General features: G+C 45.6%; 2 protein-coding genes across 2 annotated transcripts; one reads left to right on the forward strand and one right to left on the reverse strand.

The window, feature by feature from the left end:
• Positions 1–7,152: 7,152 nt before the first annotated feature.
• On the reverse strand, positions 7,153–9,853 carry LOC4338695 (isoamylase 2, chloroplastic-like). Its single transcript, XM_015781810.3, has one exon. The coding sequence runs from the start codon at positions 9,697–9,699 to the stop codon at positions 7,297–7,299; it is 2,403 nt and encodes an 800-aa protein (XP_015637296.1). The 5' UTR covers positions 9,700–9,853; the 3' UTR covers positions 7,153–7,296.
• Positions 9,854–12,183: 2,330 nt separating this feature from the next.
• On the forward strand, positions 12,184–18,251 carry LOC4338696 (CSC1-like protein At4g02900). The gene is made up of 12 exons (XM_015782349.3): positions 12,184–12,463; positions 12,813–13,204; positions 13,364–13,513; positions 14,290–14,425; positions 14,566–14,667; positions 14,900–15,019; positions 15,144–15,224; positions 15,385–15,725; positions 16,640–16,885; positions 17,045–17,369; positions 17,511–17,744; positions 17,850–18,251. The coding sequence occupies exons 2-12, from the start codon at positions 12,891–12,893 to the stop codon at positions 18,102–18,104; spliced, it is 2,304 nt and encodes a 767-aa protein (XP_015637835.1). The 5' UTR covers positions 12,184–12,463; positions 12,813–12,890; the 3' UTR covers positions 18,105–18,251.
• Positions 18,252–18,420: the final 169 nt, after the last annotated feature.

Below are 18,420 nucleotides of genomic sequence, written 5' to 3' on the forward strand. Positions count from 1 at the left end.
AACTAGCCGTTGTAGTCCTGTCAGAGGGCCCCATCGGCCTGGCCGGTCAGATCGACATGGGGTGGCCGGTCAGACCGGCCTCGGCTCAGTCAGACCGCCATTGGCTCGGTTTGACCGACTACGGCTCCGTCGGCTCTGTATCGGCCATCCCGAGCAGCATCATCTCGGCCTCCAGGAGGCCGGTCTGACCGGGAAAGTGCCGCCGGTCAGACCGCCACTATGTAGCCGATCTGACCGGCTAGGGCACGCCGGTCAGACCGCCACTATGTGGCCGGTCTGACCGCCCCTGGTCAGGCTGAACCCAGTGAATTTGTGTAATGAAAAAGAGAGCACAAATGAAAATGCAATGACCTAATGTGGCAATTAAAATCATCTCTTTGCTAGGTCATTACCCCTCTTAATAGTACGACGAAACTAAAATTAAACTAGCAAATTTGATCGCCCTACACCTCGATCAATTCTAAATTAAAGCGCTAGTTTTACCGTCTTCTTTCCCTTTGCTTTGCGCCGTCAATTTTAATCCATCGATAATCATCCATGCGCGCATATGACGTGGACCTAACTTAAAATGTATAGCTCAAAGACAACGGTTAGTCCACAATTAGTGCTTGTCATTAATTACCAAAATTAACACCGGGGGCCTAGATGCTTCACTACTGCGACGTTTGCACGGATGGGCGGGCGATCAGGTTTTTGGGGAGCGCAAGGCGCGACTACTCACTGTTCGTCAATGTCTACTTCGTCTTCACCAACATGTCGAACACTGGACACAACGGCAACACTGGAGACAAGGAGAAGGAGGTTCCTGTCAACATCAACGGAGTCAATACTGCCTCAAACTCCAACAGAGGACCATTCTTGGGGTATAACCTTCTTACATTATTTCAATTAGAAGTTTTTCTGTTAATGTTCATCACAATGTCAACATTGCGTTATTATGTGATTGTTGATGCTTATTCTACGTTAAGCATGCTCATGTTGATTACATTCACCACTATCACTGGATCAAATCCCATTGTAAATATCATGTTTATTATCTTGTTATTTTGGGTTAAAATATACCGAATTATGACCTAATTTCCAACACTCCAAAGTCCTGATAGGTCCTTTTCGGTAGTTGGCTTTGCCGCAACACTGAAACATCATGCTTTTGATGGTTCGAACTATAAGAGATGGAAAGCACGTGCACTACTATGGTTGACAGCGATGCAATGCTTCTATGTTTCACGGGGCAAACAGAGTGAACCGCCTCTCTCTTCTGAGAAGGAGGCTAAGTTCGAGGCTTCGGATTGCCTGTTCCGTGGAGCATTGATCAGTGTACTCGCTGATAATATAGTGGACGTGTACATTCACATGCCTTCACGGAAGGACATGTATGATGCACTTGAGGCCAAGTTCAGAGTTTCCGACGCCGGCAACGAGCTGTATGTCATGGAGCAGTTCTATGACTACAAGATGGTCGATGACCATTCTGTAGTGCAACAGGCTCATGAGATTCAGATGCTGGCAAAGGAACTTGAGAACAACAACTGCGAGTTGCCGGGCAAGTTTGTGGCGGGTGGCATTATTGCCAAATTGCCACCTTCTTGGTTGGACTTTGCTACTTCTCTAAAACACAAAAGGCAAAAGTTCAGTGTTACTGATCTCATTGGCTCTTTGGGTGTTGAGGAGAAGGAGAGGGCAAAGGACAACCGGGGCAATAAGATCGAGGGAGGTTCCAGCACCAATTTGGTGTAGAAGAAGAACCCTCACGCATCTCACAACAACAACAAGAAAGTCAAGCCTGATGTCAAACCAAAGGCTACTACCAATTTTAAGAAGAAAGGCAAGGGAAAGGCCAAGGGCAACTGCTTTGTGTGTGGTAAACCTGGGCATTGGGCTAAGAATTGTCCTGATCGCAGGGACAAGAAGTCCGCCAACATGGTTATTAGCGAGGGTGGATGAACATTGGGGTACGGTAATTTTTTACCTACAGTTCTCTCTGTTTTTCAAAGGCTACTACCAATTTTAAGAAGAAAGGCAAGGGAAAGGCCAAGGGCAACTGCTTTGTGTGCGGTAAACCTAGGCATTGGGCTAAGAATTGTCCTGATCGTAGGGACAAGAAGTCCGCCAACATGGTTATTAGCAAGGGTGGAGGAACATTGGGGTACGGTAATTTTTTACCTACAGTTCTCTCTGTTTTTCATTCACTTGATTGGTGGGTTGATACTGGTGCTAATATTCATGTGTGTGCTAATATTTCCCTATTTTCTTCTTATCAGGTCGGGAGAGGTTCCTCTTTGTTGATGGGAAACGGATAGCTTGCGGCTGTTCATGGTGTTGGTATGGTTGATCTGAAGTTTACTTCGGGAAAGACCGTGCAGCTGAAGAACGTGCAGCATGTCTCTTCAATAAAGAAGAATCTAGTTAGCGGCTCTCTACTGTGTAGAGATGGTTTTAGACTTGTGTTTGAATCCAATAAATGTGTCGTATCTAAATATGGAACTTTTATTGGAAAAGGCTATGATAGCGGAGGCTTGTTCCGCTTTTCTTTGGATGACATGTGTAATAATAATGTTGTGAACCATATTAGCGAGAATGATGAGTCCAATGTGTGGCATTTGCGACTTTGTCATGTGAATTTCGGTTGTATGACGCGCTTGGCTAACATGAGTTTAATTCCAAAATTCACTTTAGTCAAAAGTTCCAAGTGCCATACTTGTGTTCAATCAAAACAACCTCGCTAGCCTCACAAGGCATCTGAGGCGAGGACTTTGGTACCTCTAGAACTTGTTCATTCCGATATGTGCGAAATGAACAGCATGTTGACTAAAGGGGGAAATAAATATTTCATGACACTGATAGATGATTGCACTAGATTTTGCTATGTGTATCTATTGAAAACAAAGGATGAAGCATTACATTACTTTAAGATCTATAAAGCTGAGGTAGAAAATTAACTTGAAAGGAAAATCAAACGGTTGAGGTCCGATAGGAGTGGAGAGTATTTTTCTAATGAGTTTACGTCGTTTTGCGAAGAGTCTGGAATTATTCATGAGAGGACACCTCCCTATTCACCCCAATCAAACGGGGTAGCCGAAAGAAAGAACTGCACTCTAACTGAGATGGTGAATGCCATGTTAGACACTGCGGGACTTTCCAAGGAATGGTTGGGGTGAGGCAATCTTGACTGCTTTTCATGTCCTGAATAAAATTCCAGTAAAGCATAAGTAAGTAACACCATTCAAGGAATGGGAAAGGAAAAAATTAAATCTCTCATACCTACGCACATAGGGCAGCTTGGCCAAGGTGAATGTACCTATAGCCAAAAAGCGTAAACTTGGACCAAAGACGGTAGACTGTGTGTTCCTTGGTTACGCTATCCTCAGCGTGGGTTATTGGTTCTTAATAGTAAACTCTGGAGTACCCGACATGTGTATGGGTACAATTACTGAGTCCAGAGATGCCACATTCTTTGACAATGAATTTCCCATGAAAAATACACCTAACACTTCTAGTCAAGAACCTGTTTTACCCCATGAGCACTTTGCACCGATAGAACACAATGATCAAACGCCTGAGGAAAATCCTGAGGAGGATAACATTGTAGATACTCGAAAGAGTAAGAGACAAAGGGTTGCAAAATTCTTTGGAGATGACTACATTGTATACCTCATGGATTACACTCCAAGAACCATAGAAGAGGCATATTCATCTCCTGACGCTGACTATTGGAAGGAAGTGGTACGTAGTGAGATGGATTCAATTATGTCTAATGGTACTTGGGAAGTCGTTGAGCGTACATATGGGTGCAAGCCTGTAGGATGCAAATGGGTTTTCAAGAAAAAAACTTAGGTCTGATGGTACAATTGAAAAGTAGAAGGCAAGGCTTGTGGCCAAGGGTTATACCCAAAAAGAACGCGAGGACTTTTTTGACACCTATTCATTAGTAGCCCGCTTGACCACGATTCAAGTACTACTTGCTCTGGCGGCCTCTCATGGTCTTCTCGTTCATCAAATGGACGTTAAGACAGCTTTCCTAAATAGAGAGCTGGAGGAGAAGATCTATATGGATCAACCAGATGAGTATGTACTAGAAGGTCAGGAGGGAATGGTGTGCAAACTGTTGAAATCTTTGTATGGCCTAAAGCAAGCACCTAAGCAATGGCATGAGAAGTTTGACACAACACTTACATCTGCTGGCTTTGTTGTGAACGAAGTTGACAAATGTGTGTACTATCGCTATGGTGGGGGAGAGGGAGTGATCTTGTGTTTATATGTCGATGACATATTGATTTTTGGAACCAGCCTCAAAGTGATTGAGGAGGTTAAGGACTTTCTGTCCAAAAGCTTTGAAATGAAGGATTTGAGAGTGGCTGATGTTATTCTTAACATTAAGCTACTGAGAGGAGATGAGGGTGGGATTATACTCGTGCAATCTCACTATGTGGACAAGGTTTTGTGTCGCTTTGGCTATAGTGACTGCAAGCCAACTCCTACTCCTTATGACTCCAGTGTGCTATTAAGGAAAATTCGAAGAATAGCAAGGGATCAGTTGAGATACTCCTAAATCATTGGTTCATTGATGTACTTGGCTAGTGCAACGAGGCCTGACATCTCATTTGCTGTGAGCAAGCTGAGCCGGTTTGTTTCAAATCTGGGAGATGATCATTGGTAAGCTTTGGAAAGAGTAATGCGCTATCTAAAGGGCACAGTGAGCTATGGAATTCACTATACTGGGTACCCAAAAGTACTGGAAGGATATAGTGACTCAAACTGGATATCTGATGCTGATGAGATAGAGGCCACAAGTGGATATGTGTTCACACTTGGAGGTGGCGCTGTTTCATGGAAGTCTTGCAAGCAGACCATCTTAACGAGGTCAACAATGGAAGCAGAACTCACAGCACTAGATACTGCCACAGTTGAGGCCGAGTGGCTTCGTGAACTCCTGATGGATTTGCCGGTGGTTAAAAAACCAGTGCCAGCTATCCTAATGAACTGTGATAATCAAACAATGATTATTAAGGTGAATAGTTCGAAGGACAACATGAAGTCAGCTAGGCATGTAAAGAGAAGACTGAAATCTGTCGGAAAGCAGAAAAAATCCAGAGTGATAGCACTGGACTATGTCCAGACAGCTAAAAATCTGGTAGATCAGTTTACCAAGGGGCTACTACATAATGTGATAGACAGTGCATCGAGGGAAATGGGTTTGAGACCCACTTAGAGTTGCATAACAGTGGAAACATGTCCATTGGGATCGGAGATCCCGTGAATTTGGATAGCGAAACAAACTATTGTGTAACCGAGAGAAGAGACCCTTAAATGGGCTCATTTTCATGATGTACTTCTCTTCTATTCTGTATGGTAGGATGGCTTATGCCTCAATGTGTTCCGAGTGGCTTTCATTAAGCAGAGATGTTGATCTGCGGAACATCTTAGAAGGAACACACCTATATGAGTTCGACTGCTAGTCACAGTCTATGAGATTTGGGTGATCTCTAGATACTCATGAAAGGACTGGAGTATGACTTATATACTCCAACCCGAGGGAATACTAACGGTTACCTAGTATCAGTTATGGAATTGAGTGAAACCTAACTACACAAGACTGACAATTCAAGGCATAGTCCATTGTTCAGTTGTGGTCAGGTGTAGCTCCTTTTTTAGATGGAAGTTCAACTTAACAGTCTTCACCGGAACACTGGTATATAAAATCTGCTATGGAATAGAGAGCATTCTCATGAGCCTTGAAATTTGGTGGGGATTGTTAGATTTAATTAGGTAATTGATCCATTTAAATCAATTAAATCAAATAAATTCCAAGGCTCATTATGCTAGGAATTCATATGTATTCATTCTCTTATGAGATATCAGTGAGATGAAGAGTTTTAAGAATTAATCCATTTGATTAGTGAATTATATTAATTACTCCTAATTGATGGATGGTTGATGGTGGTGTAGTGGAGGATGGTTCACGGCTAGTTGATGATAATTAGTTGCTCCATTCCTCTTCCTATTACATTGGTAACATATATCAATTACTCCTAATTGGTGATTGGTTGATGGTTGTGTAGTGGAAGATAGTTGATGGCTAGTTGATGAGAATTAGTTACTTTGTTCCTCTTACTATTCCATGACTCTTACTCTTCATCTTCCATTCCTCATGTAAAAGAAGAATGGATTTGATCTTCTGCGTGAGAAGTGAGATACACTTTCATCCATTTTCCAAGGTTGTTGCTGCTACGGTAATCCCATCCTGACGAGTGTGTGCACACGCGTTGGGAGAGTAGGCCTCCGAAACCACACACTGCTGCGATGTTTGCACGGACGGGCGGGCGATCAGGTTTTTGGGGAGCGCAAGGCGCGACTACTCACTGTTCGTCAATGTCTACTTCGTCTTCACCAACATGTCAAACACTGGACACAACGGCAACACTGGAGACAAGGAGAAGGAGGTTCCCGTCAACACCAACGGAGGCAATACTACCTCAAACTCCAATGGAGAACCATTCTTGAGGTATAACCTTCTTACATTATTTCAATTAGAAGTTTTACGGTTAATGTTGATCGCAATGTCAACATTGTGCTATCATGTGATTGTTGATGCTTATTCTACGTTAATTATGCTCATGTTGATTACATTCACCACTATCACTAGATCAAATCCCATTGTAAATATCATGTTTATTATCTTGTTATTTTGGATTAAAATATACCGAATTATGACCAAATTTCCAACACTGTCGCCGCTGGAGCAAGGCCACGACGGCGACTCCATTTGCGCCGCCTTCATCTGCAAACACCAACGTAGCAAATCGAACAGGCGATTGACTAGGAACATGTTCTGGTAGCTACTGCGGGAAGAAGCTCAGCGAGGCGATGGGAACGCCTTCGAACATACTCCCCAGCGCCGGGAGACCACAGCGTTGTTCCGGCGCTGGCATGGAGTGAGTGAGTGATAAATTCTTAATTGCCACATTTTAGAAGTGACAAAAAGTTAAATGTCCGTGATAGCGACGCTGCTTTGTCATTTGTTAAGCAAACAGCCGTGATAGTGAAACTAGCAACTAAGCAAACCTGAATGGCTGAAATATAGCACACCAAGTAATGGGATCAATTAACTCTGTCAGGGAACATGAAGGTAACTGTATAGGAGTAACATCCATCTGGAAAATGATACATTCTTTTATTATCATTAACATTCTCATATACAACCACTACAACTTATTGGGACCTCAGGTTTCTGACTGTAGATATACACAAAAATTTGTACTTATCATAGGTTTGTGATCCTTATTTTGACTGCAGAAACTAGGCAAGAGCGCTCTTTGATTCAAATAGAACACAAGTATGCGCTTCCACATGATAAGAGGATAATCCTGGCACTTGTTGCACCTTGGGATTAGATTCGGTTGCAAAGAAACCTGGAAATGCAAGTGATGTGTCAACCAAGCGCAACCACACGGATCCTTCTGCAAGAGCAGGCAAGGCAGCACTCACTGATTCCTCGTTTGCATTGAAACAGATGTACAGGTCGCCTCTGACCGAATCTGCCGCCATTTCATCTACCTCTGCATTTATGTGCATGCAAAGAAAGTTGCTGGTAGGATCATCCCAACCTGGCTCACATAGATCGCTCCCATACCAATGTATATTCTCAAGTTTTAGGAATTCCCTTCTCTGAAAGATATCGCCTCGCCGACTCCTGAGTGCAGTTAGAAATGAAATGAATCCGGTCACTTCCTTAACAAATGTTGTCTTCATGCCTCTCCAGTTCAGAGGCCCTCTATCCTTGTATGATACTGAACCAGCAGCAGAGTGCCCACATTCATCTCCCATGTTCAGAACAGGAACACCAAGTGATACAAATAGAATAAATAAGAAGTTGCGTATCTGCCTTAGCCTTGTCTGAAGGACAGCACTGTTCTCTGATGGACCTTCTTCACCACAATTCCAGCTCGACTCAGAAAGAAGATCATCATTGCTGAAACTCACCAGATCAACAAGAGAAAGCCCTGAATTCCTGGATACATGATTGAATGAAAATGCAGGCCCTCTGGTTGAGAACAGGTCCCCACTGCCGCACAGGCGTGTAGCAAGATCACTAATAAGTGCTTCTCTCTTCAAAAATTTGCGCACATCAATAGAGAATCTTGTGTTCACCTCAGCCCATCTTTTCCAATGAGGGAATGGGAATTGCACGTTAGATATGTCAAGTGGAGACCAAGGATCTGCAATGATCTTTGTCATGGAAAGAACCGGGTCAAAAGTTATCGCCTCAAGAAGGGGAGGTCGAGATAAATATTCACCACCAGGACCTCTCACAAGGAAAGGGGCATTGATGAAGCAAAACCCATCAACATGGAAGTCAAGCACCCAATGGCGGAGGCTGTCCAAAATCAGCTTCTGAGTCACCGGATGGTTGCAATTCAGTATGCTCGCTTTGCATCCTGCGATCCCATTGGCAATGTAATACGAGGAATTATCAATGCCACGCATTGATATCGTCTGACACTCTGATTCTCCCTCAGCAGTATGTGTAAAAACCACCTCCAAGAGGACCTCTATTCCATTTCTATGCATTACCCTGACCATATCCTTCATGGACTTGATGGCTGAAACACTCAAACCTTTGCTGCTATACAAGTTCATCGGTGAAAAGAAATGGTACGGGAAATAAGGTCCTTTCACCTGATGAAATGGGAACACTGGTTCCAGCAAAATTGCATTGACACCAAGGCTCCTGAAGTGCTCTACCTTAGCAGAAAGCCCGGTGAAAGTGCCGGCAGCGTCATCCGGGAGCCCGCTCGACCTGTCCTTTGTGAACAAAGCCACATTTGCCCGGTACACCACCAGCTTCTCCAATGGCAGACGGGGGTGCCTGTCCCTTCCCCAGTTGTAGCTCGGCGCAATCGCCAACGATGCAAAGCACCTCATTGACGGCGCAGTGACACCCTCGTCGTAAACCGAGTTGCTGGAGACGAAGTCTCCGATCACCTTGGCGTACGGGTCCAACAGTGGGCGGCGGATGCCACCGCAGCAGAAGGCATAGCTGACGTACCCATCTACGCTCGCCAGAGAGACATGCCAGACGTTGCCAGTCCGGTGGATGTACGGATCGAGGTCGATCTCCAGCGCGGGCTCGTCGCCGCCGCCGCCGCCGACGGCGGCGGCGTAGAGGTAGAGAGAAACGGCATTGGCATTCTTGCTGTACACCGCGAAATTGACGGCGCCGTCGCCTGAGATAGACATGCCGAGCGGCGCGGGGCTGCCCGGCCCGACGCCGACGGGCACGCGGAAGCTCGTCTTGCGGTGCGTCCGTATCTCCGCCCCCGACGCGTCCGTGAGCAGGAACGAGAGGTAGAACGGCGCGCGGGTCGGGTCGAAGGAGAGCTCGGCCGCGAGGGAGGCGCCGCCGGCGGCCGGCGCCAGCGGGACGCCCTCGCCGGACCCCGAGGCGCGGAGCACTAGCCCGCCCTCCCGCCCGCGAGTGCCAGGGACCTCGACGGACACCGCGTACCCCCCGCCGCCGCCGTCCCCATCCTCCCCGGAGACGGCCACGTCCACCACGCCGTCGTCGTCGGTCCGGAAGCGGTAGCACGACCGCGCGGCGCAGGCGAGACCCGCGCGACGGGGCCGCGCTACAACTCTTCCGCCGCCGCGGCCGCGGGGGCAGGAGCCGAGCGGCGTGGGCGGCGCGGGGAGGGACGCCATGGGCTGAGGCTGGCTGACCGGACCTGACGGTGCGATCAGCGGGCGCGGAATTGCGTCGAGCGGGTGGTGGGCATCGGGGTTTCAGCAGGGCCCGGTCGCTTGTAAGGGAAGGGCCGCGTAGGGTGGGGAGAGAGCGCGCGGCACGCGCGGGGGCGTGGAGTGGAGTGGAGGGAGGAGCCGAGGCGAGGGGGGAGGCGCGCGCGGTGGGCGGCACACGTGGAGGCGGAGAGCGGGATGGGCGCGCGGGCGACGGTGGGCGGCGCGCACGGGATCCGTTGTGTGCCACGACGTTGCGTGCGTTTGCGTTGGGAGGGCGTCGCTTTTCGCACGGCTATTTCGTGAAGAAGAGGGGGGGGGGGGGGGGGGTTGGTTTGCTCATTTGCGTCGCAGGTGACGCCGTCGCGCAGCGGCACCGTTGGTGTCGCTGTCACCGCACAGTGCAGGTGCGAGTGCACACAGGCTCGCTCGGCGCGGCGGGGTGGTGCGGCCGCATCCGTCCGTTTCGCGTGGGTGTCCCATGTACAGCAGCTGTTCGCGCGCACTGGGCCCCGTCCCCGTCACGATGTGGAGTGGAGATGTGATCGTGGCGTCGTCCTGCTGTCCGGTGGCGTAGACCGCTGCAAGTAGCACATGTACTCGCTACGTGATCACGTGGTGTGGTGTATGGTGGTTTCCAAAAGTGACAAGATCCAAGAAACGGGTGGAGATTTATCGTCCGCCCAATGTGCCGCTCGAGCCTGCACGTTGCACGGATCTCTTTGATCGATCAGTTTCCAGCTGCAAATTCTGCCGTTCGCGAACATAACAGGTCAACAGCCAGCAGTTCTCTCAGCTGATTTTCGCTATTTGTCTACGGTCTACTGGATTTCTGGGCTGGGCTGACCGTTGTCGATCCATTTCATCAACAGGCTGGGCCATTGCAAAGATTTTTGGAATAAGTTCAGAAATCGTCCCTCAACTTTTCATCGAGTTGTATGACATCCATAATCTTTACCCCTAAACTATATAAAACCGTATAATTTAGGTCTTATAGCAGTATGTATATCTGGTTTTGCTAACGTAGCATCCTAGTCAGCAAAATAAAAATTAAATTTTTATGGGGCCCACATATAAGTGAGTAAAGTGGAGACTGCATCTCTTCTTTCTTTTCTTTTTCTCCTCTCATCTCTTTTCTTTTCTTTCTTCTCTACTCTTCTTCAGCGAGCTAGGAGGCCTGCGAGCCCAGCCGAGCTCCGCCGCCTCGAGCTCGTGGAGGGCGCCGCCAACGCCGTCTTCGGTGCGCTCGTGAAGATCTTGGCCGCGCGGATGAGCGACGCCGTCGTGCTCCGTGAGCTCGCCTCCGCCGGCGACCGCCACACCCTAGAGGCCATCTAGAGAGCCCACAACATGTGTGGCGCACTTGTTGGCCTCGTCACGAGCCCTGTCTCCTCGCAAGTCACCAAGGCCTCCCTGTTCATGCACCTCCTATGTGCCCTAGAAGAACCTGTCCTTCTGCCGTTGCTCTGGCCCTCCCAGTGCCACCATGGCGCCCAACCACCACCACCCCCACCGCAACAATAACAGCAACAACAGATCAAATCAAGACCCTCACAGTCGCTATCTCTCACCTCATAAATCCTGCGGACACAATCTTGCACACGCAAAAACCGAAGGGATCTCACCGACGACGGATCGATGAGCTGTGCAAGGCAAGAAAAGGCGGCGTTTTCTTGGGGGGTTTTGGGTGCCTCCTCCGCCCAACCCGCCTCTGTCCTCTGTGTCAAGCTACCCTCACCGCCCCGTCAGTGACCGCCGTGGGGAAGTCATTGGTGAAGAGGAGTCGGTCAGTCGGGGAGCTTGTCCGTCACAGACTCATGGAGGCGTGCGCTGACACTCCCCACCATCGTCGATGACCCCTCTGCCGCCGCCTCCTTCTCCTTCCCCGACACCGCCGTCTATGGCAACCGGGACTTGGACGACATTGACTTCCCCTCCGACCCCAACCACGCCACCAAAAAAGAGAAGAGAATGGAGTGGAGCTGACATGTGGGCTCCACCATTTATTTTTTTTTTGCTGACTAGGATGTCACATCAGCTAAAACCAGTTGGCAATACTGCTATGGACCAAAGTTGTACGGTTTTATGTAGTTTAGAGGTGAAAATTTCTAATATTAGGGGTAAGGGATGTTAAACAAACTCGCTGTAACTCTAAGGGATGGCTGGCGAACTTATTCGCACATTTTTTGCGAGCGTCGGAGCTTGCCGAGTCGGCCCAACGATCCACGGGCCAACGGTGAACGGCCGGCTAGCGCCGGCGGTTGCAAACCGCCACCCCCGCGGTTGCACGGGCCGAGCAACAAATGGAGGCGCCAGCCAAGCGAAGCCAACCAACAAGACGAGGCGAACGTCACGCACGCACGCACGTCCGTCGTGCCGGCCCCTCCCTCCCGTCTCTCGCCCATAAACAAAACCAGCAAAATCCCACCGCGATCATTCCCTCGTAATAGCCAACGACGGCGGCGTCGCGAGATCTTCTCCTCTCCCGGTTTTCCTACCGCCTACCGGGCTGGTCGATCTGCCTCGTTGGCGGCCGGCCGCCGGCCGATCGTGATCTGACAGGACAGCCATTTGCACGCGTCTCTCCCTCGTTTTACTACCATCCACAGGAGGCCCGAAGTCACCCGCGTCTCGGCCCTCTCCGTCCTCGTTGCTTCCGACGCCGGAGGCCGAGAGACAGGCGACGCGCACGTCTGTCTGCGCCGTTGCCGCAGATCAGCCTGACGAGGTAATCGTGCGCGTGCGCCTGCGCCTCGATCGATCGACCATTCCTGCCCTACTCCTCGATTTGTTCGCAGTCGAATTGGATTGCGATGTGCTCTCTTCCTCCTCGGTTTTCATCGATCGCTTCCTTCTTTTTGGGCGCGTTACTTCTTGAATAAATCCTTTTCATTTTCTCAAACTGTCAAACACCTTGAACAATATTTGCCGTTATCTCGATTCACCATTCATACCCTTCTTACTTTGTGATGATCATCACCTAGGTTTATTCGACTTCACCAATAGTCTGTCACGTTTATTGTGTTACAACTGAGAATTAACAAATTCTTTCTGACCATTTTTCCAATTCATTGCAGATACCAGCTCTACCAACAACTCCCGTTACTTCTCTGTATGATGCCTGTTCTGAACTGAGTCTTCATAGATAGAGAGAAATGGGTTCTCTCACAGATATCGGCGTCGCCGCAGGAATAAACATACTGTCCGCATTGGGTTTTCTTCTCGCATTTGCGGTTCTCAGGATACAGCCTATCAACGACAGGGTCTACTTTCCCAAATGGTACCTCAAAGGGACAAGAAGCAGCCCAAGAAGCATGGGAACGGTTTTCTCAAAGTTTGTCAATGCTGATCTCTCGACGTATATCCGCTTCCTGAATTGGATGCCTGCAGCGCTGCAAATGCCTGAGCCCGAGTTGATTGAGCACGCAGGCCTCGACTCCGCGGTATATGTCCGCATATATCTTCTTGGGTGAGCATGCTGTTCGTGTTTCGCAATTGGTCTTTTTTTTTGTCTTTAAAGTTTCCGAAAAGGTTGAATTCAACTGATAAATGTGACTATATGATTTGGATTGGATGTCAGAACATATTCGGTGTATTATGCTTACTGCATAGTTCTCTTGCTATGCAGGTTAAAAATATTTGTGCCGATTGCTGTGCTGGCATTCATTGTCCTTGTTCCTATCAACTGGGCTAGTGGAACTTTGGAGAAGGAAAAGAGTCTAAGTTATGATCAAATTGACAAGCTTTCAATATCTAACCTTGGAAAAGGATCGAAAAGGTATAATTCTCTGTGCTTCATGTGTGTGTCCTAATGCTTGCCGCACCACCATGGATCGTGCCTTTGTTTCTTTGAATAATTACCTGTGTCGCGTATAATGTTACCGCTAGTCTTTACTTCTCATTCACGGTATAATGCATACCATCATATCCTTCGAACAAGATAATGACATTGAAGGTTTCCTTTCCTATCTGTACTTTGAAAAATTGGCGGTCAGACATTTTGGAATTTTGTGAATATGTTTGAAGTTTTTCAATATCGGTGCACTATTAGATACTTTCAATAAATTTAGTACAAAAATATTTATGCAGTGATAACCTATGCTTAACCTAAAATTGTAACAATTAATGGAGACTGGTGTGACTAATAATCCAAACTGGACCTCTTCGAAATTGATGCATGTTCTAACTTTTTCACATAAATCTGCTCTATTAATACAGAAGTGGCAAACCTTCTGCCCTTTCTTCAAAAAGAAAAAAAAGCTTTTCACATAAATGAATGCAAAGGCTTTGCCTCCAAATAATTTCCCAATTATCGATGATTATTCTAGCATTTAGTCATCATCACTTTTATCAAATCAGTTTTTATGATGCTCTAGCACTAGAATTTGATCAGGCTCTTGCGGTATTTTTCTAACCAACACAAATGCCTACTAATTAGTTTTTTTTCGTTGTCAATTTCACTAGTGAGAGTTTAGCCGAATTTATATCTTGTGTTCGATATCCTGATAGGCTGATAATTTCTCTAATGAATTTATGTTTTTTCCCTGTCAATAGATTTTGGGCACACATAGTGATGGCCTATGTATTTACGTTTTGGACGTTTTTCGTGTTGTATCGTGAATACAAGGTTGTAACAACTATGAGATTGCGCTTTCTTGCTATTCAGAATCGTCGAGCTGATCAGTTTACGGTGAGAGATCTTTCCCGTAACACTCAGATCAACGAATTTAAACTTCTTTACTAGATTATTTCAACTTTGCAACTTATTATATAGTTATGCTTCTTTTTTTTTTTGAATTTACGGCGGTGAAAATTTTCTTATTTATCTAGGTCCTGGTGAGAAATGTACCACCTGACCCAGATGAAACAGTTAGTGAGCATGTTGAGCACTTCTTTGCTGTCAATCATCGTGATCATTATCTCAGTCACCAGGTAATAAATTTTGCTATCTTCAATCCGCTGTGGACTTCAGCATTGCTTTTTGTGGAAAAACTAGATAATTAAGTTGTAAGGAAATCCAAATAAGAAACGACTCATTGTATTTCCTTTTGTTCTGTTCTCCTGAATTACCGACAGTTCTTTACTCTTAGCACATAACAAATAGTCCAGCTCAAATGTGTGCTCCTCATTTGGAGTAATTTCTTTTTTATCATATGACCAACAGACCGTATACAATGCAAACACCCTTGCCGGTTTGGTTGAGCAGAAGAAAGGCTTGCAAAACTGGCTGGTCTACTACGAAAACCAGCATGCTAAAAACCCTGCAAAAAAACCAACTATGAAGGTACGGGTTGTCTGTTGCAGATTTATTCTCATGGACCCAAAGCTTTTTAATCTACTAGTATGAAGTTATTGTTTTAGTTTCTGCTAATCTTGCAAGTGGCATGAATCAACTACATTTCTTGTAGACAGGATTGTGGGGCCTTTGGGGGAAAAGAGTGGATGCTATAGAACACTACACCACTGCCATTGAGGAGTTATGCAAACAGGTGCAAGTTTCAGTAATTCATTGGAAGCATTTTCATGCTTTCACCATGTTGACACTCGACAGTGTTACCAGACTACTTGACCACCAATTTTCCTTCGATAAACATATATTTACCCTGTAACAATCAAAATACCAAACGAAATTGCACACTTGCATTGCAGGAAGATGAGGAGAGACACAAGGTGATCACTGATCCTAATGCTATTATGCCAGCTGCATTTGTATCTTTCAAAAGCCGGTGGGGAGCTGCTGTTTGCGCTCAAACGCAACAGACGAGCAATCCAACGTTGTGGCTTACCGAGTGGGCCCCAGAACCTCGGGATGTTTTCTGGCCTAATCTCGCGATCCCTTTCGTCGAGCTCTCAGTCCGGAGGCTTATCATGGCCGTTGCACTCTTCTTTCTGACCTTTTTCTTCATGATTCCAATTGCAATTGTCCAATCAATGGCAAACTTGGATGACATTGAACGGATGCTTCCTTTCCTGAAACCTATAATAGAAAGGTGACTGTTATTACCCATTGTTTTTGCAGTTTAATTTCCATAAAAAATGCATTTGCAGCATGTTGTTGATCAGTGCATCTACATATTTTTTGCCTTCCTATCATGAAAACAGTTAGATAGGTCCAAATTTTGACTAGTAATGATACTGGTATGATGGTACCATACTGAAATAACATCCAATTTCATATAAATAAATGCATATGCATTTCAAACTGGATGTATGATTGGAAGATTTTGCAATTCATTATGTTACATTGTTGACATAATTTCTGGGTAAACATTTGTTTAGCACGCTGTTGAGTACTTATTTCTTTAAGTCACTCTTTCTTGCTAACTAGGATATAATATAAAGCAACAGGAATCGAACCACTCATATAATAAACTGTAATAAAGTAGACTTTTGGATTTGTTGAACATGCTGTAGCCTGTAGGAGTGAACAGTTACCTTCTACATTTCTTTATCATTGAACAAGGAGTAATGTCTGAATGTTGGAATTGAGTACAACCATTAAAATGTTTCATTTTGCTGTCTTCAACCTTTTGATAAACCCATAAAAGTGTGTTGCTGCTGGGTGTGTGACTCCTGGAGTTAGCACCCTGCTATGCTTGGACGTGTTCAGTTCTGGATGTTCATTTGCATTCCTTTGAATCTGAAAATTTATAGGGCTACCAAATTTAGATAATGACAGGTCAAACGTGTATATCATAACAGAAATAATGCTCCACAAGTGCATAGATGCATGACTTGGGTTCATGTTTAAACACTTCAAAATTTCCCTGGCTAGATAACAAAGTGAGTAAAGAAAAGAAAAATAAATTTAACAAACCCCACATTTGTCACATTACTGTTGTTTACTGTTTGTCACATAGTGTTTTTCTGGATCTAAAATCATTTCTGATGCAATGTACTGCAGAAATTCACTGAAGTCAATTGTGCAAGGTTTCTTGCCAGGAATCGCATTGAAAATCTTCCTTATACTTCTCCCAACATTTCTTGTGATGATGAGCAAAATTGAAGGTCATACATCACTATCTGGATTGGACAGGAGGACTGCGTCGAAGTATTATTTGTTCCTATTTGTCAATGTGTTCTTGGGGAGTGTAATAACTGGAACAGCGTTCCAACAACTCAACAATTTTATCCATCAGTCAGCTAATAAGTATGCTCAATCTGTCATTGCTTCTTTGTTATGGATGTGGGTTAGGGGGTGTGTTTCCCTAACCCCCTGACCCACATTGGTTAAGTTGGTTAATGTTTACCAGCTAGCCAATAATACTAATACCTTACCTTGACACCTTTTGCCTTTTGTTTTCACAAGAATTCCAGAGATTGTCGGAGAATCCATCCCCATGAAAGCAACATTTTTCATCACATATGTAATGGTTGATGGCTGGGCTGGTGTTGCCGCTGAGGTTCTTAGGTTGAAGCCATTGGTCATGTTCCATATAAAGAATACTTTCTTGGTCAGAACCGAGCGAGATCGAGAGCAGGCCATGGACCCTGGGAGCCTGGATTTTGGCACCACAGAACCAAGGATACAACTGTACTTTCTGCTTGGGCTTGTATATGCTGTCGTGACACCAATTCTTCTACCTTTCATCATAGTGTTCTTTAGCCTTGCCTATCTAGTATTCAGACACCAGGTACTAGTCTGCCTTCAAGTTTAAATATACCCTTTTATCATATTGCCACATTCACAATGGCAGAAGCATACGTTTCCGGTCATTCTTCAATCTTCTCTTAGCACGGTCTGCTAATCTTTTTTTCTGCTTCTTTTTTGCAAGATCATTAATGTCTACAATCAGCAATATGAGAGTGGCGCGCAATTCTGGCCAGATGTCCAAAGACGACTGGTTATAGCATTGATAGTATCACAAATCCTCCTGTTGGGACTGCTGAGCACGCAGGAAGCAGAGAAATCCACTGTTGCTCTTCTTCCTCTTCCTGTACTGTCCATATGGTTCCACTATGTTTGCAAGGGCCGCTTTGAGCCAGCGTTTATAAAGTTCCCCCTGCAGGTTAGACTGAAACTTTACTCTTCACACATGCATTCACCATAGCATATAGTAAAATTAAAAACTAAGCTAGAACAATCCTGATACATAAACATTTTGGTCTTGTAGGATGCAATGGTAAAGGATACACTGGAACGGGCAAATGACCCAACCCTGAATTTGAGAGAGTACCTGAAGGATGCATATGTGCACCCAGTGTTCCAAAAAAATGACATATATGAGTTTGCTGGCATCGACGAGGAAGAGAAGAACCCCATGGTTGCAACGAAGCGCCAATCGCGAATGAACACACCAGTAGATAGCAAGTTCAATTCCAGTTCTGGCACTAATGAAGGAGAGTTCAGTCGGATGGCTCCTACCTGAAGCTTGATTTTTCATCAGTCAATGTAAACATTTTGCAGTTTGGTAATATTGTAAATGTTCAGGCAAAAAGGAAATACAAGGTTTAAACAATGTTGGATAAGACTATATAGTATGCATGATTAGCAGTTACATTACTGCATTAGAATATTTGCCTCAGTAAAATCTTATACTACAACCATCAGAAGACGATGATTTAAGCCTTTAAGCACTTAACCTAATCAAACCAACCAGTCAAACTATCATATAATTAAACCATTAGTTTAACAAGTATGATGATAGGGCATGTGATGATGGATTACAATTAAGTGCTAACTAG

This window comes from Oryza sativa, chromosome 5 (genome assembly GCF_034140825.1).
Source record: "Oryza sativa Japonica Group chromosome 5, ASM3414082v1".
NCBI lineage: Eukaryota > Viridiplantae > Streptophyta > Magnoliopsida > Poales > Poaceae > Oryza > Oryza sativa.